This window comes from Cetorhinus maximus, chromosome 11, assembly GCF_964194155.1.
Source record: "Cetorhinus maximus chromosome 11, sCetMax3.hap1.1, whole genome shotgun sequence".
Lineage (NCBI taxonomy): Eukaryota > Metazoa > Chordata > Chondrichthyes > Lamniformes > Cetorhinidae > Cetorhinus > Cetorhinus maximus.
Window position 1 is genome coordinate 34,077,218 of NC_135889.1, and position 25,059 is coordinate 34,102,276.

The window sequence follows — 25,059 nt, forward strand, 5'->3', positions numbered from 1 at the left end:
ACATTCCCACCAAGTTTTGTGTCGTCAGCAAACTTGGAAATATTACATTTGGTTCCCTCATTGATATATGTTGTGAATAGCTGGAACCCAAGCACTAATCCCTGCGGTACCCCATTAGTCACTGCCTGCCATTCTAAAAAAGACTAATTTATTCCTACTCTCTGTTTCCTGTCTGCTAACCAATTCTCAGTCCATGCCAATATATTACTCCCAATCCCATGTGCTTTAACTTTGCACACTAACCTCTTATGTGGGACTTTATCAAAAGCTTTCTGAGAATCCGAATACACCACATCCACTGGTTCTCCCTTATCTATTCTGCTAGTTACGTCCTCAGAAAAACTCCAGTAGGTTTATCAAACATGATTTCCCTTTCATAAATCCGTGTTGACTTTGCCTAATCCCATTGATGTTTTCTGTTATCACATCCTTTATAAAAGACTCTAGCATTTTCCCTACTACTGATGTTAGGCTAACCGGTCTGTAATTTCCCATTTTCTCCCTCCATCCTTTTTTTAAATAGTGGGGTTACATTGGCCACCCTCCAATCTGCCAGGACTGTTCCAGAATCTACAGAATTTTGAAAGATGACAACCAACACATCCACTGTTTCCATGGCCACCTCCTTTAGTACCTTGGGATGTAGCATATCAGACCCTGGGGATTTATCAGCTTTCAGTCCCATTAATTTCTCCAGCACGTTTTTTTAGTAATACTAATTTCCTTCAATTCCTCCTTCTCACTAGACCCTTGATTCCTTCGCATTTCTGGGAAGTTATATGTGTCTTCCTTCATGAAGACAGAATTAAAATAGTTATTTAATTGCTCTGCCATTTCCTTGTACTCTATTATAAATTCTTCCCTTTCAGACTGTAAGGGACCTACGTTTGTCTTTTGCATATTTATAGAAGCTTTTACAGTTCGTTTTTATGTTCCTTGCAAGTTTGTTCTCATGCTCTATTTTTCCCTCTTAATCAATCTCTTGGTCCTCTTTTGCTGAATTCTAAACTGTTACCAATCCTCAGGCTGCTACTTTTTCTAGCAACTTTTTATGAGCCCTCTTTGCATCTAATACTAATTTATCTTGTTAACCATGGTTGGGCCACTTTTCCTGTTGTGTTTTTGTGCCAGAAAGGCACAAAATACACTGACTTTTACAGTAATCAAAGAACTGTTACAAGGTTCAATTTTTCAACAATTCTAATAGTAATAAAGTAAAAATCCAGGTTAGTGTGCATGTATGTGAATACAGTGAGTGTGGGAAATAAGACTGGTGAATTACAGGCACTGATTGCCATGTGGAACTTTGTTCTGGCTATAACAGAGACCAGACACAAAGAAAGGCAGGACTGGGTATTAAATATTCCTGGATATAAGATGTTCAAAAAAGATAGGAAAGGAAGAAAAGGGGGAGGAGTGGTGATGTTGATTAAGGAAGCATTGCAGTGCTGGAGAAAGAGGATGTCCCAAGGAGTCAAGGACAGAATCCATTTGACTAGAGCTAAGGTACAAAAAATGTGCAATTACATTACTCGGTGTAGTCTATGGGCACCAACCAGTGGTAAGGATGTAGAGGAACAAATTTGCAGGAAAATTATAGAGAAGTGCAAAATTATAGAGTGGTTATAAGGGGGGGACTTTAATTACCTGAATATAGACTGCGACAGTAGTCTATAGGGCAGAGAAGGGGCAAGAGTTCCTACGGTGTGTTCATGAAAATTTTCTGCAGTAGGTTTCCAGTCCATCGAGAAAGAAGGCACTGCTAGACCTGGTTCTTGGGAATGAGGTGGGCCTAGTGGATCAGGAGGAGAACGTTTAGGGGTCAGAGATCATTGCATCATAAGGTTTAGGCTGGCTATGCAAAAGGACAAAGAACAATCCAGAGTAAGAATAATTAACTGGGGGAAAGCCGACTTCAATGGGGTAAGAATGGATCTGGCTGAATAAGTTAAAAGTTGGCGGAAGAAAACAGTAGCTGAACAATGGGCTATCTTCAAAGAAGAGAGAATTTGGGCATAGTCAAGGTGTATTCCTTGAAAGAGAAAAAGGTAGGACAAACAAATCCAGACTTCCTTGGATGACAAAAGAGATAGAAATTAGGATAAATAAGAAAAGGTGTGCTTATGGCAGATGTCAGGTAGAAAATACAATTGAGAACCAGGCTGAACATAGAAGGTTCAGGGGGAAAGTGAAAAAGTAATGAGAGAAGCAAAGATGGAGTATAGAAAGAGATTGGCAGCCAACATAAAAGTCTTCTATAGGCATATAAATAGTAAAAAAGTGTTGAAAGGAGGATTAGGACGATTAGTGACCAAAAAGGGGATTTGCGCATGGACGCAGAGGGCATGGCTGAGATATTAAACGAATACTTTGCGTCTGTCTTTATCATGGAAGAAGCTACTACCCAGACCATGGTGAAAGTGGAATTAATTCAGACACTAGAAGGGTTTAAAATTGATACGGTTGGAAGTATTGGATAGGCTGCCCATACTTAAAAGTTGATAAGGCACCAGGACAGGATGAGATGCATCCAAGGATACTGAGGGACATGAGAGTGCAAAGTGCGGAGGCACTGGCCATAATGTTTCATTCTTCCTTTGACCCTGGGAAGGGGCCAGAGGACAGGAAAATTCCAAATGTTACACCCTGTTCAAGAAAGGGGTATAAAGATAAACCCAGCAATTACAGGCCAATCACTCTAACTTTGGTGATAGGAAAACTTCTAGAAACAATAATTTGGGACAAAATTAATAGTCACATGGACAAATGCAGGTTAATTAAGGATTTCTGAAAGAAAAACCATAATTAGCTAACTTGCTGGAATTTTTTGAAGAGATAACAGAGGGTTGATGAGGGTAATGCTAGTGATGTGGTGTACATGGACTTCAAAAAGGCATTTGATATAGTGCCGCACAACAGACTTGTGAGCAAAGTTACAACTCATGGAATAAAAGGGACAGTAGCAACATGGTTACAAAATTGGCTGAGTGACAGGAAACAGAGCAGTAGTTAATGGATGTTCTTCGGCTGGAGGGAGGTTTGAAATGGAGTTCTCCAGGGGTCAATGTTGGGACCCTTGCTTTTTCTGATATATATTAAGGACCTAGACCTTTGTATACAGGGCACAATTTCAAAGTTTGAGGATGATGCAAAATGTGGGAGCATTGTGAACTATTAGGAGGATAATGTAGAGCTTCAAAAGGACAGAGACAAGTTGTTGGAATGGGTGACAAGTGGCAGAGAAGTTCAATGCAGAGAAATGTGAAGTAATTCATTTTGGTAGGAAGAACACAGACAATGAAAAATAAAGGGTGCAACTCTAAAGGGGGTGTAGGAGCAAAGAGACCTGGGTGTATACGCACATAAGTCGTTGCAGGTGGCAAGACAGGTTGAGAGCACGGTTACTAAAGCATGCAGTAACCTGGGCTTTATTAATAGGGGCATGGAGTACAAGATCAAAGAGGTTATGGTGAACTTGTATAAGACACTAGATTGGCCTCAGCTGGAGTAAGTGCACCCAGTTCTGGGTGCCGCACTTTAGAAAGGATGAGAAGGCAATGGAGACATTGCAGAAAAGATTCACAAGAATGATTCCAGTGATGAAGAACTTCAGTTATGAAGATCAATTGTAGAAGTTAGGACTATTTTCCTTGGAGAAAAGCATGCTGAAAGGAGATCTAATAGAGGTATTGAAAATTATGAGGGGTCTGGACAGAGCAGACAGGGAGAATCTTTTCTCACTTGTGAAAGGATCGAGAATGAGTGGGTACAGATTTAAAGTAATTGGCAAAAGCCAGATGAGAGAGAACTTTTTCATATAGTGAGTGGTTAAGGACTGAAATGCACTGCCTGAGTGTGTGGTGGAGGCAGGTTCAATCGAAGCATTCAAAAGGGAATTTGACTGTCATCTGAAAAGGAATAAGGTGCAGGGTTACAGGGAGAAGGAGGGAGATAAGTACTAAGTGAATTGCTTATTTAGGGAGCTGGTGCAGACATGATGGGCTGAATGGTGGCTTCCTATGCTGTAACAATTCTGTGCATTCGAACATACAAAATAGGAGCAGAAGTAGGCTATTTGGCCCCTCGAGCCTGCTCCGCCATTCAATAAGATCATGGCCGATCTGTTTGTGTTTTGAATTCCACATTCCCATCTACCCCTGATAACCTTGGTGTCTTGTTAGGTAAGGAAATCAATCTACCTCTGCCTTAAAAATATTCATTGACCCTGCCTCCACCACTTTCTGAGGCAGTGTTCCAAAGTTGCACAACCCTCAGAGAAAAAAATTCTCCTCATCTCTGTCCTATAAGGGTAACCCCTAATTTTAAAACTGTGCCCCCTGGTTCTGGACTCACCCACAAGAGGAAACATCCTTTCCACGTGCACCTTGTCAAAACCGTTCAGGATCTTTTATACTTCAATCGAGTCACCCCTCAGTCTTCTAAACTCCAGTGGAAACAAGCCCAGCCTGTCCAACCTATCCTCCTAAGACAACCCGCTCATTTCAGGTATCAATCTAGTAAACTTCCTCTGAACTGCCTCCAACACAGTTACATCCTCCTTTAAATAAGGAAACCAAAATGGCGCACAGAATTTGAGATGCAGTCTCACCAATGCCCTGCAAACTGAAGCATAACATCTTACTTTTATATTTAATCCTCTCGTAATAAAGGATTGCATTCCAATAGCCTCCGTGATTACACGCTGTATCTGCATACTAATTTTTTTGTGACTCGTGCATTAGAACATTTAGATCACTCTGCACCTCGGAATTCTGCAGTCGTTCTCCGTTTACGTAATACTCTTTTTTTATTCTTCTTGCCAACATGAACAACTTCACATTTTCCCACATTATACTCCATCTGCCAGATTTTTGCCCACTCATTCAATTTATCTATATCCATCTGCAAACACTTTGTCTTCTTCACAACATAGTTTCCTACCTATCTTTGTGTTGTCTGCAAATTTAGCTACCATGCCTTCGCTCCCTTCATCTAAGTCCTTGGTGTAAATTAAAGGTATTGAAAAGCCCTTGTGGGACTCAACTTGTCACACCCTGCCAAACAGACAAAGACCCATTTATGCGTACTCCTTGTTTTCTGCCAGCCAGCCAATCTTCTACCCATGCCAAAGGAAAAAACACTATTTTGGAAAGACAGCTCCCATGCTGATTTTTAATTCGCATTACTTATTTATGTGACTTTAGATATAGTATGTAGAATTTTAAAACATAATAAAGAATTATTTTTAAGGAGTACTAAAGTAAAAAAATAGTTGGAATAAAATGGAATTTATATCAAAAATAACAGCTAGGAAATAATAAGCAAAAAATAAACAAAAAAATTGGTGGCTGCTGAGCTTGTCCAATGTTACCAAAGTCTTTATCCGCATCCTACTCTTAGATAAGGTGTGTACAGGCTGCTGAATTAGGAATTAGCTGGAATCCTTGTTATTAAACTGGTAATCACAGATAAAGGAGGTATGACTATAATTGCTACATTGTGCAAAGTCTAAAATAATCTGAAATTTCACTGATCATAGTGTTATCACAGCACAGAGGGGGGCCATTCAGCCCAGTATATCTGTGCCAGATCTCTGAGCTACTCAGCTAGTCCCACTCCCCTGCCTTTTTCTCCATAGCCCTGCAATTTCTTTTAGATAATTATTGAATTCCCTTTCGAAAGCCACTTTTGAATCTGCCTCTACCACACTTTCAAGCAATGCATTCCAGATCCTAACTACTTGCTGCATAAAACAAGTTTTTCCTCAAGTCGCCTCTGGTTCTTTTGTCAATTAGCTTCAATCTGGGTCCTCTGATTCTCAGCCCTTCAGTCAGTGTGTCAGCTGTGGCTCAGTTGGTTCCAGGTTCAAGTCCCACTTTAGGACTTGAGCACAAAAATCAAGGCTGACACTCCAGTGCTTATCCAAACTCCAGATAGTACACGAATAGTCTGTTCTTGTCCCCCCCTTTCTCAACAATAGATCATTCAGTTTAATGTATTGCCTAATTTGGCACACGTCTAATTAGCTGAAGGAACATTTGTGCCCTTGTGGAAATTGTTTGTCACTGTTGCTTCCTCTTTACGTTATCATGGTTAAAAGGCAGGGTTAGTATTATGCAAAATTTGTGTTAAAATGATGTAATTAAATTGTTTCAGATCTTCATTCTTGGTTTATCAGTATCCTGAAATTGAGTGCCGCAGATAATGATAGATCCCCTCTTGTGCTTCATTGACATTGAGTGTGCTAGTGGCAGTACACGTATACGTTACTTACAAAGGATGACTAATTCTTCCACTGTTTCTGGTGAGAAAAGCATGAACATAGTTTTGCCTCTACCACTGTTGCCCAATGAACAAGGGCTTCCCTTTCTGATGAAAGGTCCCGACCTGAAACATTAATTCTGTTTCTCTCTCCACAGAAGATGCCAGAGCTGCTGAATGTTTCCAGCATTTTCTGTTTTTACTTCCTATTCTTATAATGCGCTAACTATAAAAATATCACCAGGTGTATTCTAAAAATATTGCGATGGGAGACGTAGTTGAGTGGGAATTGTTCTTTGTTGTTGCACCTGTGATCTGTTGTTAGGTTGCAAAATTACATCTTCATCATTAATCTGTTGTAACTATGTACTTTAGCAGTTTTGGGAAGGAATAGTTCTTTGATCATTAAATTAACTTTGAGCATGAATGATTTTCACTTGGAACAAAAAATTACAGTACACCATTAATCTACATTTTCTGACACTTCACCTCCTTTGTACTATAATTTGGAAGACGTGTTTCGCAACGTACTTTAGAAACATATATAAAAATGCAAATATGTAATTAAGGTATCTCTAACTGGATTGCGTTCTGGATATTATATCACTATTGATATCTTGTGCATTCCAGCTCAAATGAAACCAATTTTCTGATATATGAGGAACTGTAAATAAACAGATTTTAATATACTAAATTATGGAAGCCTTTAAAGGTTTCCTTTTTACCATTTTTTTTTTTTCTCTGCCACCACTCTTTCCCCCGCCACCCCCATTTCCCCAAAGCATGACTGCTGGGAAATAGTTCAACAGACACCCTCTGGTACCTAATTAAAGTGAAATATTTTTTACGTGTTTGTTTAGATGATATTATTGGATGTTTTGTTCCTAGCACAGCAGATGTACTAGATGGTGATTGGTAGTGAGAACCTAGCCTTTCTGTTTTTTCACTCCCCTGCTCTCCCACTCCAAAATAAAAAACATGAGGCCTGGAGGTTAGTTGTAGTCCTACCCCACCATCACCACCCTGGCTGAATGTGGCTAACTTGCTAGAAACTTATAACCTTCCTGGTCTATCTGGTTCGGTGCTAAGTCATGTAACCATTGGGCCAACAAGAGAAGGAGCAGTTGACTTCACTCTTTCTAAAGCATAGTAATATGTACTTTGTAGAAGGAAAAAAAATCTAGTAATTTGCAATGCCTTTTAAACTATTTGGCGATCTCATGATAGCATTTCAAGGACAAATTATAAATGTGACTAAACAGCAGCTGTGAACTTTACAGGTTGTAAGAAACAAGCCGGTGGCAAAGCAAGCTCCAGGAAAGAGGAAATGCAACTGCAGACAGGAAATGAGAACCACACAATTAGGACCTGGCAGATTCCAGATGACCCAGGAGATGGTTTGTGATGAGTGTCCCAATGTAAAGTGAGTATTAGTTTTAACATCTTCAACTTTATATTACTCAAGAGAATGGCAGCACCAATTACGAAAGCAACTGGACTAATTAAAGTATTGTGTTCAACAAAATAAGTTTTTTGTTGCAGCTGGACAAGGTGTATCTTTCAACATAACTATTAGGCCCATTGCTCATAGAATCATACTACTGCTTAACACCTACCCCACCTAGGAGTTAGTCATATGACAATCAAAATAAAGTATTAAATTGAATCCTGCAATGCTTGAAGTAGCAGTTATTTTATTGGAAAAAAGCATTTTTTAATAAAAAAAACTTTACAAGTGGGAGATATTTTCTAAATGTACCTTGTTCCAAATTGGCTATCAATAACATTTTGACATTTTGTTGTAGAAAAAGTGCCTTAATTTATTGAAGCACAGATTAATTTAGTAGAGTTCTGTTTTTTTTTTAAAAATACATTCCCTTTTCATTTAAATCCTAGGCTTGTAAATGAGGAAAGGACACTTGAGGTGGAGATAGAACCTGGTGTTAGGGATGGAATGGAATATCCTTTCATTGGAGAAGGTATGGTTATGGATACTAAATCTTGGTCCTTTTCAAGTCAGTGTACTGAACATCAGGCTCCTTGGCTATTGCAATTTTGGCATGCTTTTCAAAGTAATGAGATTGTAAGGGATTTTACGCTGACAAGTGGGTTTCCGCTGTTTGAAACTAAAGAATATAATAACCTAGTTAGTACCTCAGGCTTCTCAATACCAAGCAAATCTTATCTGTCCATTTTCCTGTCACTTTACCTTTAAAGGAGGAATAGGGAGGTTGCTTGGAAGGCTGGTCGAAAGGGAAAACCACTTTTCTTTCCACTTCCACACAACCACCTCCAGAGTATCCCATGGTTGCATCTTCTTCACCCAGCTTTTCCAGATATATACATATACAGCCCCAAGGAACATTAGCTGGATAATGAGCTTAGTTTTCACAGGCATGATGACAATGCCTGGACCTATCTCTCCTCCACTAATCTGAACCTCTTTGACATGAGATTGCTTGTCTGACATCAGGTTATACATAAGCTAGATCTCCTTCAACCTAATATTGGGGAGACTGCAGTCACTTGACTTTTGCCAAACAAATCCCATTCTCCTCTCCAGTTGCTTGCTAAGATAAAACCCAATAGCTTATAACCTGGGTGACCTGAGTTTCAAACCACATATCCTGTCTGTCACCAAAACTGCTTGCTTCCATCTGGACAACTTTGTCCATTTATACCTTTACTTTCACTATCCCTGAAATCTTTGCCCGTACATCAGTTATTTCTCTTTTAACTCCCAAATGATATAATTGTGTCCCTGAACTCCAGCTCATTCAAAACTCTGCCAACTTGTAACCAGACCACCTCTGCTTGCTCAAGTACTGAATTAACAAATTGACCACAGCTTGCCCTTACTGAAGTGCTCCAGCTCCCTTCTCTTCTGCTCGAGTAGCTGTTAGCCTTCTGCCTATAGCCCTGTGTTGATCTTGCCTTGATGTCGCTCCACCACCAGCCTCAGAGTCTTCCGTTGTCTGAGTCCCACTCTCTGATGTTCCCTTCCGAAACCCTTCACTGTGGTATTTTTCTGTGCTTTCAAAATCCCCTTTTAAAAATTCTCTTTTCATCTATACTTTCGGGTCACCTCTTCTTTTACTGTTTGGCATCTGTTTCTCCTCTCTGTGTCTTAGGATATTTCATTTTGCTAAATGTGATGCATGACTATAAACTATTATAAACATAAGCTATTATAGATTTAACGCTCAATGTTTCAGTCAGCCAAGCAAAAGAGGAAGATCCCATTCTATTCCCAATATCTGCTGGGGTAACAACATTTGGGAAGCTAAGAAGGGGAGAAAGTTATCGAAAATTCCTACCAACTGTTGTCAGCGACCCTGTACTTGAAAATGTTATAATAGCTTCTGTGGTTGAATAGGTTAGCCCGCTGACATTTTTGACGTGAACTCAGTGTTAAATGTGACCACGTAGCTAAGGTACCAGAGAGGATGAAATTATATTTCTTACCTGAAAAATGACAACCAGTTAAGGGCAATCTGGCTGGGACCTTGGACACCCATTTTACCACCTTGATTCAGTTTTCAGGCAGGTTTTTAAATGCATCCCCACCTTTTCTGCTTAAAACAAATGGGCAAGTGTTTAAATATGCAAATTAGGCTCCAACGCTCTTGTAAAGCCACTGGTTACAATTTTCATAAGAGAAATGGGTGGAACATGTGAAGTGTATGCTAGTGCTAGTTTACACAGGCATTGAATGGCCTCACCAGCGATTCTTAAAGGGAGATTTTTGCTTTTCTTAAAGCCCAGTTGAAGCATCTTCCTGGTCTAACAATTCTCTGGCCCACTACTGGCCCATTCTTGCTTTCCCTCTCTCCCCACCACTGTGGGATATGCTGCTCCTCACCTCCTTCTTGCCAATTAAAGTCAATGATAGTAAACCAAAATTATACATGAAATTACTGACTCCAAATTACAGTATAAAGCCTTGTCATAAAAAGGAGCCCATCATCCAATGGGATTAACGGAAATCACTTTGTGTATCTAATATTAACCTCTTACCCAGTCTGTCAAAAAAAAATCAAATGAATACACTTCCTGTTCCTCACCTCCGTCTTTACACAGTTAACTCTATGTACACCAACTTGTCAATAGATTAAAGTATCAATTTGATATTTACCGAATGTTTTAAAATATGTATTTAACCTCTGCTTTCCCTAGAAAGGCCACCTAACTCATTGCCTCCTCAAGCCAGAGGAGAGTACTGTGAACTACAAACTTTCCTCTTGTAGTGCTTGATTGCATTGTAGTCTTGTGTCTCAACCTAACTGAGATCTGGCAAAATTAGGGAGGAAGACTGAATATCATTGAGACTCTGATTCATAACGTGCTATTGGTAGTGAATTCAGTGTTGCACCACTTCAGTTTCTGGGTTACAAGTAATCATCAATTGAGGTTTTTTTCTCATTGGAGTCCTGATTCATTTTGAGGGTGAATGTAAAAGAAATTATATAGATGCTCGATGTCCCAGTAATGAAAAGAAAAGAGTTATTTGCATTTATATCACCTTTCACATGCACAAAGTCCAGAAGTGCTTCACAGTCAATTAATTACTTTTGAAGTGTAGTCCCTGATTTTATGTAGGTTATGTGACAGCCAGTTTGTACACAGTAAGGCCCTGCAAACTGCAATGATAAATGATGAAATAATTTGCTCTGCTGATGTTAATTGAGGTATAAATATGGGCTAGGAAGTAGTAAAGCTTACCCGCTCTTATTTGAACAGTGCCATGACTTCTTTTGCATTCACTTGAAGAGGCAGACAAGGCATTAGTTGAATATCTCATCAAAAGGTGAACCTTCTGACAATGCAGCAGTCTCTGAAGTGTCAGCTTAGTTTACATACTCAAATGGGGCTTGAAGTCATGACCTGCCTTGGCTGAAAGTGTTACTGCTGAGTCAAGCTGGCACTTCAGCTGTACCAACATTTTCACTAGGACAAAGATATATGTGCATGTGTCTGTAAAAACAAACTTAAATTAAAATAAACAATCCAAAATTGTGTTCAACTTCTTTCCTGGTTCTGTAAAATGTTGCCAGAAACTATTTTCAAATTGGTTTCAGCAAGTGGGTTTTGTATTTACAAAACTGGTACCTTTTTAATGTGTGGAGATGAAGTTGTATATTCTGTTTTCTTACAGGTGAACCTCACATAGATGGAGAACCTGGAGATCTGAAATTCAGAATAAAGGTTTTAAAGTAAGAAGATATTTGATTTATTTCTCCATATAAGACAAATGACTCGTGGTGAATTTCCTTTTTTTGTCAAAGGTATTAATTTTGCTTTTCATACAAAAAACAGTCATGAAGCTCCAGTGGTAGAAAGTTGGACTTGACACCCATAGGCCTGCAACTTTCAATAGAAGATTTAAAATGTCTTCAAACTTGCCTGCTCATGTTGGCTAAATTGTTGCAGGTCTCATTGCATTTCTAGATGGACCATTACATGACATTTTAGAGAAGCAATTTAGTAATCTTGTAGGAACTTCCAAGGGCTTTTGTACATAAATCCTTATCCTGAATGAATTAGCTAGTATGATAAACTGTACAAGCAATTGAAAATGTTTTGCATCTTTCTTCACTTTAAATTTATATGAATATATTGATATATGCCCAACAATTGGCTGTTATAGCACTGTAGCTTCTGAGTGGGTAAGTTGATGGTTCAACTTTGTATCTGGTATATACTTCCTCTGAAGTAGTCACTTGCAGATTGCTAGTATAATCTCCTTACCTCAGATTGCTCCACTCCTGACAGAAAGAAGTGAGCGTATATTACTTTCTTGCTTTTAAAAAAACTAGTTAACCTCCCACGGCATTGCACATGAATAGTGTAGAGTCTGAAGCACTTTTGTGATGTTTAGCTTTTAAGATTGAGCTGTTTTTAATGTTACCTGCCTCTTTAAGCCACTGCTGAAGTGCTTTAAGTAGACCCATTGTGAGATTAATTACAGCAATGACTTTCATTTATATAGCATCATTAAATTTAAAATAGGGGAAAATAACAGCAGGTTAGGAGAGTAGAAAGGGAAATAACCAATGGCATGGTTAAAAAGGCTTTAGAATGTGGGCAGATGTTAAAGTGAAGAGTTTAGAAGGAAGTTTTGAGCATAGGGCTGAGATAGTTGAGGGCTCTGCCATCAAAGTGGAGGACAGGATATACAGAAAGTTAGAGTTTGGAAGAGCAGAGAGCACCTCCTAATACACTGGGCTGAAGCAAGTTGCAATAATAGGGAGAATAGCGGTTAATTGAGGCAGGTGGAGTTTTGCATGAGTTGGTGTTTAGGGTGAAGCTTGGGAGACTGAGAAATGTATTCACCAGATTTGGCCCAGATATGATGAAGATGTGGATGCAGGTTTCTGCAACAGGCCTACAGTAGAGAAGAGAAAGGTGATGTTGTAGAGCAGTAGGTAGGTGGTCTTTATGATGGCTATGAATCTCGCTCAAAGTCATTTAGAATACTAACTTTGTACACTGTTGGATTTAGCCTATGAGAGCAACCAGTAAAGAGGCAAAATTGGGAGCTTGAGTATTGAGTTTTTTTGTTGGGAGATGAACAGAAACGCTTTGGTTTTACTCATTTTGAGTTGTAGAATTCTGACTCACTGATGTATATTAATGGCCAGGACTTTGTTAAAGGAGGTATAGCGTCAAAATTTGCACATGGCAGAAAACTTGGAAATATAATGAACTGAGAAGAAGATAATAACAAATGGTAGCAGTCATGAGGTGGTTGTGGCAGGCTTTTGAAATATGCAGCCAGATAATTATGCCCCAATTCTGGGTACTGTGCTTCAGGAAGAATATCAAAGTCTTTGAGAGGGTGAAGAGGGGATTTGTCAAAATTGTACCAGAGATGTGGGAACTGACAGACTAAAGAAACTAAGAGATAAAAACAAAAAGCTAAAAGCTGCCGAAGGGCCGTGAAGGCTCGAAACGTTAGCTGATTTCTTCTCCACCGATGCTGCCAGACCTGCTGAGTTTTTCCAGGTAATTCTGTTTTTGTGTTGTAAAGAAACTAAGGTTGTTTTCCTTGGAGTAGAGAAGGTTATGGGAGGTGAAGATATAATTGAAATGTTCAAATTATGAGGAGTTTTGGTAAGAGTAGATGGGGAGAAGTGTTTCCACTGGCAGGGGAGTCAGTAACCAGATGTCATAGATTTAAGATAATTAGCAAAAAACAAAAGAAAATATGTTTAGTGAGTTCTGATCTGGAGTTTATTATCTGATAGGTTGATAGAAGCAGTTTCAATTGTAACTTTCAAAAGGGAATTGAATATATACTTGAAAAGGCAAAGTGTGCAGGGCTATGGGAATAGAGCAGGGAGTAAGACCAAATGAATAGCAGTTTCAAAGAGCTGGACAAATTGTGATTAGCAAAATAATCTCCTGTGCAGTTTGATTCTATGAATTGACTTAGTTATTTGCAAAGTTATTTATTCATTAATGGGATGTAGGCATCACAAGGCCAGCATTATTGTCCATCCCTAATTGTCCTTGAAAAGGTGGTGGTGATCCATCATCTTAAACCTCTGTAATCCAGGTGGTAAAGGTATGCTTCCAGTGCTGTGAAGTAGGGAGTTCCAGGATTCTGACCTAGTGACGTTGAAGGGACAGTGATATATTTCCAAATCAGGATGATTTGTAACTTGGAAAGGAATACTCTATGCAGATGGTGGTGTTTCTAGGCGCTTGCTGCCCTTGTCTTTCTAAGCGGTAGAGGTCAGGAATTTTGGACGGACAGTTGTAGAAATCTCGGCAAGTTGCTGCAATGCATCCTGTAGATGGTAGACTCTGTAACTATGGTGGTGGAGGTGCTGGATGGGGCTCCAATTAAAGTAGCTGCTTTGTCAACAACCACAAACATGTGCCTTTAACATACTAATTATCCCAAGGTGCTTCACAGGAGTGTTATAAAGCAAAATTTGACACTGAGCCATACAAGGTGATACTAGGGCAAATGGCTTTGGTCAAAGAAGTTATTTTAAGGAGCGTCTTAAAGGAGCAAAGAGAGCTGGAGAAGTTTAGGGAGGGAACTTCACAGTTTGGGGCTTGGCAGCTGAAGGCACAACCACCAGTGGCAAGAGGCTAAAGTTAGAAGAGTGCAGATATCTCAAAGTGTTGTGGGGATGGAGAGATTGCAGAGATGGGGAGGAGGAAGCCATGGAGCGATTTGAAAACAAGAATGAGAATTTTAAAATCTTTGGAGTTGCTTGACCAGGAGTCAGTGTAGGTTACCGAGTACAGGGGTTTTGAGTCAGTAGGACTAGTGCGAGTAAGGACATGGGCAAGAGTTTTCAATGCTTCAAGGACACTCTTGAAGGAATCCCCAGCCCAAAACTGACCGAAATGGAGTGAAAGCATCTGGGAAGGAGCTGAACACCTCGAGTCTCATTGCCAAGGGCTAGGTGAAGTCAAGCGTCAACAGCAAAAGGAGTGCATGGCAACCTGGGCACCCCACCCACCCGTTCCCCCTACCACCGTCTGCCTCACCTATGACAGAGACTGTAGGTCGCGCATTGGACTCTTCAGTCACATGAGAACTCATTTTTAGTGTGGAAGCAAGTCATCCTCGACCCTGAGGGACTGACTAAGAAGAGTTTTGGATGACCTCGGGTTTACGGAGAATAGAAGTGGCGGCCAGCCAGAAGAGTGTTGGAACAGTCAAGTCTAGAGGTTACGAATGCATGCTTGAAGGTTTCAGCAGCGGATAAGCTGAAATGATCAGAATTGGACATGTCACAGAGGTGGAACTAGGTGGCCTTTAGTGTCAGCTCGAACATTTGGTTGGAAGTTCATCTCTGGGTCAAATATGCCAGCAAGATTGCCAATTGTTTCAACCTCAGACAGTTGCCAAGGAGAGGTTTGGAGTTGATGGTGGGGAGCAAATGGCTTCAGTCTTTCTACTGTTTAGTTAGAGGAAATTTCTGCTCATCTTATACTGGATGTTGAATAAGTAGTCTGATAACTTAGCAACAGCGGAGGAGTCAAAAAGGTGTTGGTGAGGTAGAGGTGGATGTTGTCAGAACACGTGTGAAGGCTTACACTGCTATGCTGCATTTTCTGATGTCGCCGAGGAGCAGCATGCAGTTTAAAAAAAGATCAAGGATAGATACTTAGGGGATTCGAGAGGTAACGGTGCAGGTGAGGGAAGAAGGATTCCAAGTTATTTTCTGGCTACAGTTAGATCAGAATGATCAGAGTACAGTTCCACGCAGCTGGACGACGGTAGGGAGGCTTTGGAGGTGCATGGTGTGGTCGGCCATGTCAAAGATTGCAGACAGGTCGACAAGGATGTGAAGGGATAGTTCACCATTGACATAGTCACGTAGTATGATATCTGATACTTTGATAAGAGCAGTTTTAATACTGTGACAAGGGTGGTGACCTGAATGGAGGAATTCAAACATGGAGCTCTGGGCAAGATGGGCAAGGATTTGGGACGTGGCAACATGTTTGAAGATTTTGGAATGAAAGGGAGGTTGGAAATAGGGTGGTAGTTTGCAAGGATCGTGAGCGCGGTAGTTTGCAATGATGGTGGGGTCAAGGGTTGGATTTTTGAGATGAGGGGTGATGGCAAATTTAAAGGAAGGAGGGACAGAACCTGAAGAAAGAAAACAGTTAACAACGTCAGCTAACATGGTGGCTGGGAAAGGAAATTGGTAGTTAGCTGTTTTGTGGGAATAGGATCAAGAGAGAGAAAGTGGATCTCATGGACAAGATGAGCTTGGAGAGGGCATGTGGGGAGATAAGATAGAAACTAGGGAAAGATGCAAGATCAGGGCTAGGCAGGAGGGAACATTAGAGGAGGTTTGGCCCTGTTGGCCATTGGAAAGGAGGGAAACAGCAGAGGCAGCTAATTGGATGGTCTCAAGCTTAGCGATGAAGAAGTCCATGAACTCCTTGCACATTGTTGGAGGTGAGAATGGAGGAGACAGGGAGAGGGGTTTAAGACGACAGTTTTCAGCAGAAAAAAGAAGCTTGGGTTTACCTATGCAATCCAGGGTGATCCTGGAATAATGAGTAGTCCAGGATGGTCTAGAATTACTTGATACAAAAGCAAAATACTACAGAAGCTGGAAATTTAAAATGGAAAGTGGAAATACTCAGGTCAGGCAACATCTGTAGCGAGAAAAAGCCTCTGCTGTTTCCTTCCTCTTCAATAGCCCACCAGACCAAACTTCCTCTAACATTCCCTCCTGCCCTAGCCCTGTACTTGTATTTTTCCCTAATTTTTCTCCTATCTCCCCTCATGCCATCTCCAAGCTCATCTTGTCCGAGACCCACTTTCTCTCCCTCAACCCTATTCCCACTGATGTTTCAGGATTGAAATGTTAAATGTGTTTCTCTCCACAGACGTTGCATGACCTGCTGAGTATTTCCAGAAGTTTTTGTTTTCATATTAGAGCTTCTTGATGCTGTTGGAGCTACACTCATGCAGGAGAGCATAAAGCATTCCATCACATTCCTGACTTGTGCCTTAAAAATTGTGGAACTGGTTTTGGGGAATTGAGAGGTATTTTTTGTTTGTTCATGGAATATGAACGTCGCTGGCAAGGTCTGTCCCTAATTGCCTTGAAAAAGTGGTAGTGAGTCAATTATCTCTTGAACTGCTGCAGTTCATATGATGTAGGTACATCCACAATGCTGTTAGGAAGGGAGTTCCAAGATTTTGACTCAGCAACTGTTAAGGGACATAGATATATTTTCAAGTCAGGATGGCATGTGAATTGGAAGGGGAAATTGCAGGATGTTATGTTCCAATGTGTCTGGTGCTCTTGTTCTAGGTGGTAGAGGTTGCAGCTTTGGAATGTGCTGTTGAAGATGTCTTGGAAAGCTGCTGCAGTGCATCTTGTAGATGATGTACACAATGCATCAGTGGTATAGAGAGTTAATTTTTAAAATGGTGAATGGGGTGACAACTAAGTGGACTGCTTTGTCCTGAATGGTGTTGATCATCTTGTGTGTTGTTAGAACTGCACTCATCAGGGAAGTGAGAATGTTCCATCACACACCTGACTTGCATTTTGTAGATGGTGGACAGGCTTGGCGGAGTCAGAAGGTGAGTTACTCACTACAGAATTCTTCCCCTCTGACCTGTTAATGTAGCCACTGTATTTATGTGGCAGGTCTAATTGATTTTCAGGACAATGGTGGCCCCCCCAGAGCATTGGTGGTAAGGGACTGGCAATGGAATGACAGTGAATGTCAAGGGGAGATGTTTGGACTCTCTTGTTGGAGATGGTCATTGCCTGGCACTTGTGTGGCGTGAATGATGCTTTCCACTTGTCAGATCAAATCTGAATGTTGACCTTGTCTTGCTGTATGCACAGACTGTTTCATTATCTGTAGAGTTGTGAATGGAACTGAACAGTACAATCGTGATTTAGCATTCCCACTTCTGATCTTATGATGGAAGAAAGGTAATTGATGAAGCAGATGAAGATGGTTGGGCCTAGGACACAAGAACTCTTGAAGCGATGTCCTGCAGGTGAGATAATTGGCCTGCAATAACCACAACCATCTTCTTTTGTGCCAGGCCATTGGAGAGTTTTCCTTCTGATTTCCGTTGATACAGTTTTATTAGGGCTCCTTGGTGCTGACATCAGTCAAATACTTTTTGATAACAAGAAGTCACACTCACTTTGCCTTGCCTCTGGAAGTCAGCTCTTTACAACCTTGGTCCAAATATAGATAATGAAGCATGGAGCTGAGTGGTCCTGATGGAACCCAAAATGAGCATGGTAAGGAAGTGCTATGGAATAAGACTGTTGATGACACCTTCCATCACTTTGACGACTGAGTAGACTTCTGGGGGTGTTGGTGGTGTAATTGGCCAATTTGGGTTGCTTTTCATGTTCAGGACATACCTGGGCAATTTTTCACTTTGCGCAAATGCCAGTATATGTAGACGTACATGGAATCGCTTAGTTAGAAGAACGGCTACTTGTAGAGCACCAGTCTTCAACACAGCTGGGATGTCATGGCCCATAGTCTCTGCCATATCCAGTGCATTTAGCTGTTTTTTAATCATGTGGAGTTAATTTAATTGTCTGATGACTGGGTGCTTGAGAAAGCTGGTATTAAGAGGAACTTGTTTGAGACAGTGATATCAAGGAAGCTGAAATATTTTGGACATGTGATGTGAACATGAGGGGAGCGTTTGAAAAAAGAGGTAATGTAAGGCTAAACACCTGGGACAGAATTTTACGTCCTGTGGGCAGGCGCACGCCTGACCCGACTGGGAGTAAAATAGTGCGTGATGACATAGGGCGAGTGTCCTGCCCTAAAGAGTCTAATTGATAGCGATTTTTCCTTGCCCATGAGATTTCCAGCTTGTCACATGGGCCAGCCGACATTTTCACAAACCTCATCCAAGGGCAAGATAAAAAGGGTCAGCAGCATTGCCAGTGTGAGTAGTGAGGTGTTTTGGAGAGAGTTTGCTGCTGGTTGCTTATTGGTACTTGGCAGACTTATCTCTGTTCAGGGCTTCATTCTTAGCATTTCCAGGCTTCATTTCAGGACTCATTGCTGTCTGCAAGGCCCTCGGAGGATTCAGACTGTGGACCCTTCCAGATATCAGACAGCTTACCCTGGTAATGGGGATTGTGGTCTCTGCTGGAGGCACCTCCTCTGAGGAGAGGGAGAGGAGGCTCCAATAAAACATAAGACATAGGAGCAGAAATTAGGCCATTTGGCCCATCGAGTCTGCTCCACCATTCAATCATGGCTGATAAGTTTCTCAACCCCATTCTCCTGCCTTCTCCCCGTAACCTTTGATCCCCTTACCAATCAAGAACCCATCTATCTCGGTTTTAAATACACTCAATGACCTGGCCTCCACAGCCTTCTGTGGCAATGAATTCCATAGATTCACCACTCTCTGGCTAAAGAAGTTTCTCCTCATCTCTGTTCTAAAAGGTCTTCCCTTTACTCTGAGGCTGTGCCCTTGGGTCGTAGTCTCTCCTACTAATGGAAACATCTTCCCCACATCCACTCTAACCAGGCCTTTCAGTATTCTGTAAGTTTCAATCAGATCCCCCCTCATCATTTTAAACTCCATCGAGTATAGACCCAGAGTCCTCAAACGTTCCTCATATGTTAAGCCTTTCGTACCTGGGATCGTTCTCATGAACCTCCTCTGGACCCTCTCCAGGGCTAGAACATCCTTCCTGAGATACGGGGCCCAAAATTGCTCACAATATTCTAAATGTGGTCTGACCAGAGCCTTATAAAGCCTCAGCAGCACATCCCTGCTTTTATATTCTAGTCCTCTCGAAATAAATGCCAACATTGCATTTGCCTTCCTAACTACCGACTCAACCTGCAAGTTAACCTTAAGAGAATCCTGGACTAGGACTCCCTTTACACTCCAGATTTCCGAATTCTCTCCCCATTTAGAAAATAGTCTATGCCTCTATTCTTCCTACCAAAGTGCATGACATCACACTTCCCCACGTTGTATTCCATCTGCCACTTCTTTGCCCATTCTCCTAACCTGTCCAAATCCTTCTGCAGCCTCCCCGCCGCCTCAATACTACCTGTCCCTCCACCTATCTTTGTATCATCTGCAAACTTAGCCAGCATGCCCTCAGTTCCTTCATCTAGATCATTAATGTATAAAGTGAAAAGTTGTGGTCCTAACACTGACCCCTGCGGAACGCCACTAGTCACCGGCCGCCATCCTGAGAAGGACCCCCTTATCCCCACTCTCTGCCTCCTGCCAGACAGCCAATCTTCTATCCATGCTAGTACCTTGCCTCTAACACCATGTGCTCTTATCCTACTGAGCAGCCTCCTGTGCGGCACCTTGTCAAAGGCCTTCTGGAAGTCCAAGTAGATAACATCCATTGGCTCTCCTTTGTCTAACCTACTCTTTACCTCCTCAAAGAATTCTAACAGATTTGTCAGGCATGACCTCCCCTTGATGAAACCATGCTGACTTTGCCCTATTTTACCATGCACTTCCAAGTATTCTGAAATCTCATCCTTAATAACGGACTCTAAAATCTTACCAACGACCGAGGTCAGACTAATTGGCCTGTAATTTTCCGTCTTTTGCCTCACTCCCTTCTTAAACAGGGGGGGTTACATTATTGATTTTCCAGTCCTCTGAGACCCTCCCTGACTCGAGTGATTCCTGAAAGATCACCACTAACGCCTCCACTATCTCTTCAGCTACCTCCTTCAGAACTCTGGGGTGTAATCCATCTGGTCCAGGTGATTTATCCACCTTCAGACCTTTCAGTTTTCCTAGCACCTTCTCTTTGGTAATGGCCACCATACTCACCTCTGCCCCCCGACTCTCTTGAACTTTGGGGATGTTACTCATATCTTCCACCGTGAAGACTGACGCAAAGTACCTATTCAGTTCCTCCGCCATTTCTTTGTTCCCCACTACTACTTCTCCAGCGTCATTTTCCAGCGGCCCAATGTCTACTTTTGCCTCTCTTTTACCCTTTATATATCTAAAAAAACTCTTGCAATCTTCTTTTATATTACTGGCTAGTTTACCCTCATATTTAATCTTCTCCCTCCTTATTTCTTTTTTAGTTGTCCTCTGTTGGTCTTTGTAGGCTTCCTAATCCCCTGCTCTTTGCCGCATTGTATGCTTTCTCTTTAGTTTTTATGCTGTCCCTGACTTCCCTTGTCAGCCATGGTTGCCTCGTCCTCCCTTTAGTATGCTTCTTCTTCCTAGGGATGAATTTTTGCTGTGTCTCCCAAATTACTCCCAGAAACTCCTGCCATTGCTGTTCCACTGTCTTTCCTGCTAGGCTCATCTCCCAGTCAATTCTGGCCAGCTCCTCCCTCATGCCTCTGTAGTTGCCTTTATTCAACTGTAATACCGTTACATCTGATTCCAGCTTTTTCCTCTCAAATTGCAGGGTAAATTCTATCATCTTATGGTCACTTCCTCCTAAGGGTTCCTTCACCTTAAGCTCCCTTATCAAATCTGCCTCATTACACATCACTAAATCTAGAATTGCCTGTTCCCTAGTGGGCTCCACCACAAGCTGCTCCAAAAAGCCATCTCGTAGACATTCCACAAATTCCTTTTCTTGGGATCCACTACCAACCTGATTTTCCCAGTCTACCTGCATATTGAAATCCCCCAAGGTCACTGTAACCTTGCCTTTCTTACACACCTTTTCTACCTCCTGGTGTAAGGTGAAGCGTACACAGGCCATGACGACAAAGGCAAAATTTATCTCATTGTGACAATTCCAAACTATTTACATAAACTTCTCCCTGGTCTTCATTCCCAAACCAGTACAGATAAAGTAAACATAAATGGACATAAAATCACCCATGACCTGCCCCTCTTGTGCTCATGGTGCCTTTAACTTATGCTTGTGAGTGCTATATCTAGGTGCTCCCCCCTCATTGGCACTGGCACTGGAGACACCCTGCTGTCTTGTTGGCCTTGATGACCATGGCGGTCGTCCTCTGGCCAGTGGAACCTGTGCTGGCCCCATTGGGAGGGAGCAGCCAGTGCCATGGCTGGCACCTCTCCAGTCGCCACAGCCTCATCAGATGTCACGGTCACTGGCAGAGGGGCAGAGGAGCTGCTGCCATCATCCAGAGTGCCCTGAAAGGAGCCCACAGAGACGACAGGCAGCTTGTGCACCAACGTGAGGTCGCTCTGGACTTCGCTGCACACCACTGATGGACGGGCACCTAGCTGGGATACTGGGTGCCTCATTCATCTCCCACACTGGTACTGACCACCTGAGGTCAGTGCCTGTGTGATGGCTTGCAGGTCTGAGTGCAACCCCAGGAACCCCTGATTCTGTCTCTGGAGCTGCCTCTCCATGAGACTTGTCACTCTCGATGGAGGAGGCAGTGCATTCGACCATGACGGTCAACGCAGTGCTCATGCACTGTGTGGACTCCTCCACAGCAGAGACCATGGCATGCATACCCTCATGGATCTCCAGCAGATCCCCTCTCATTGGACATCCAGCATCTGCCACCTAATGGATGACTCCAGAGGCTCATCATCAGCCTTTGACTGAGCATTGTCCTGGTCCCCAGCAGTCCTCTGACTGCTGGCGCCCTGGGCACTCTCTACCTCCGCCTGCACCTCAAGCGATTGTGAAGTGCCCTCACTAATGTGCACCAAGGTACTAGCCACTGCTCTAATGCCCACCGAGGTGCTGGTATCTGCGCTGGTGCCTGCTTCAGAGAGGGGGTGTGATGCATGTGCAAATGACGCCCGGTGGTCCTCCAGTGTCAGTGGTTGCCCTTCGGGGTCCGGAGAGCAAACGCCTGCTGGTGAACTTAAAAGGGAGAACAAGGACATGTCATTAGTTAAAGTCATCACACTGTCACTGAGCATGCCAAGTACCCTGGTGAGACAACGGAGATCTGCATCACGGTGCCACCATCTTCCAATGATCAATGGGGACTCCAGGTTCAAGGCTCACGTCAATGAAGAGACTATACTAGAATGGCTGCACAAGCTGAAAGTCTCACCTCTGTGCACTGCACTCTTACCTTCGTCTGGCACACCCACCTCTCCATGCACGGTTGCACGTGGGGCGTGATGACCTCGAGCTCCAGGGCGTCTTGCTCGTATCTCGAGAGGATTAGGAGGCTAGCAGGGCTTCCACTGGTCCACGACCTTTCTATTTTGTTGTGGGCCGTCTTCTCCTGAAACAACACAGCAGCATTGATTAGTCCACTCTGTACCTGCAGTGCCATTGGAGCCTGGCCAACCCCAGCTGAGGAGCACCTGACAGGGCACTTCCAAGTTGTGGCCCCCGAGCCGCAAGGCACTCAATCCAAGCAGCCAGGACTCACCCCCTTGGCTAGCTCTGGCATGATCGACAGTTGGCACTCAAACTCTAGCACCCCTGAGGTCCAAGGGGGGATGGCCAGACCTTAACATGCCTGCACACTGACCCACGCCAACACGATACTTGCCCTTCCTGAGCTCAGCAGGTCATTGAAGCGCTTACAGCACTGCACCCATGTGTGACGCACCACATCATGACTGCTCACCATTGCTGCCACCTCCTTCCATGCCCTCTTGGTGGGGTGCGGTGGCTGCCTCCTCCCTGGGGTCAAGGGTGTCGCTCCTGGCAGCCACCTCCTCCAGGAGGACAGTGAGGCAATCATCAGAAAAGCCAGGGGGCCAAGTGCCCACCTGACCTGCCTTGTCCAGCCGCACTCTGGTCCGTCGTGAAGATTCAGGGGATGTCCTCTGTGGCAGCCTTCCAGGGGCTGCCTGGGCCGTGCTTAAACCGGCTGCCGGGTTGCCATTGGGTCTGGTGGTTGACAGGCCCCCGCCCTCACTGGCCTTCCCGGCCAGTGCGGAGCCACATTTCATGCTGGGCGGGCCTTAATTGGCCCTCCAGCGTGAAATTGCGGTTGGAGCCCGATTGCAGGCAGCAGTCCATTTCACAGCCGTTCCCGGGCCCGCCTGCCGTACCTACCTGGCGAGGGAAGAATCATGTCCTTGGGAAACATGCAAAAGGAAGACCCAAGATGGCATGAATGTATAATATCAGAATGTCCCCTCTATTCACAAGCAGTGAGGCAGTGGAGAATAGAAATCAGTGGAAAAGATTCTACATTGTGTGGTCAACCTTTGGGATGAGAATGGATGAAAGACAGGACAAGATGACTGGCATCTTGATGCTGGGCAACTTGGGAGGAGGCCAAGGTTGATGATCATCTTGGCGCTTATAGATGATGATGGTTGCAAAACCTTCAGCCTTGTCTTTTGCACATGCATGCAGGTCTATGCCATCATTGAAGATTAGGATGTTCATGGAGGCTATTCCTCCCATTAGTTATTTAATTGTCTAACAGCATTCACAATCAAACATGGCAAGACTGCAGAGCTTTGATCTGATCCCATGTTTGTGTAATCGCTTTGTCTTTAGTATGCTGCTTCCACTGTTTAGCATGCATGTCTTCTTGGACATTGGCCCCTCATTTTTAGTTATGCCAGCTGCTTTTCTTAATGCTCTATTACACTCATTGAACCAGGATTGGTCGCCTGGCTTGATGGTAATGGTGGAGTGAGGGATATGCAGGTTATGAGTTTACAGATTATGGGGGTATGTAATTCTAATGGATCACAGCACCTCACAGATTCCCAGTTTTAAGCTGCTAGATATATCTCATTTAGTATGGTGGTGGTGACACAACGTGGTCCTCGGTGTTACAATGGGACTTTTTCTTCACATGGACTGTCTGGTTGCACACCTGCCAATATTGTCATGGACTGCTGCATCTGTGGCTGGTGAGGAAGAGGTCAAGTGGGTTTTTTTTTTACCCTTCATGTTGGTTCTGTTACCATCAGCCACAGGTCTGGTCTGGCAGTTAGGTTACTAACTGGGCCACTCATGGTGGTGGACATCGAAGTCTCCCAGTCAGAGTACATTCTGTATCCTTGCTTTCCTCAGTGCTTCTTCCAAGTCAAGTTCAACATGGAGGGGTACTGATTCATAAGCTGGGGATTCAGTTGGCACTAATTCATAGGATGTGAAGTCGATCCATGAGGATACTGAGACCCACTCCCTCCTGACCATATACTACTCTGCCTCCAGCTCTGGTAAGTATCTCCTGTGGGTGGAACAGACCATACAAGGGATGACAATGGGGGAGTCTGGAACATTAGCTGAAAGGTATGATTCTGAGTATGTATGTGAGTCTGAGAGTATTGACTGTTGCTTGACCAGTTTGTGGTACAGCCCTTCCAATTTTGACACAAGTTCCCAGATGTTAGGAGGGTTGATTGTGCTGGGTATGCTTTATTGTGACCGAATCATA

At 42.9% G+C, this 25,059-nt stretch overlaps 1 protein-coding gene across 1 annotated transcript in view; it reads left to right on the top strand.

The window, feature by feature from the left end:
• dnajb11 (DnaJ heat shock protein family (Hsp40) member B11) overlaps positions 1 to 25,059 on the top strand; it is a 43,587-nt gene that overhangs the window by 12,779 nt on the left and 5,749 nt on the right. Inside the window, exons 5-7 of the mRNA XM_078551785.1 lie at positions 7,542 to 7,684; positions 8,158 to 8,240; positions 11,417 to 11,474. Coding sequence (XP_078407911.1) covers positions 7,542 to 7,684; positions 8,158 to 8,240; positions 11,417 to 11,474 — 284 coding nt within the window. The remainder of the gene's footprint in view (positions 1 to 7,541; positions 7,685 to 8,157; positions 8,241 to 11,416; positions 11,475 to 25,059) is intronic.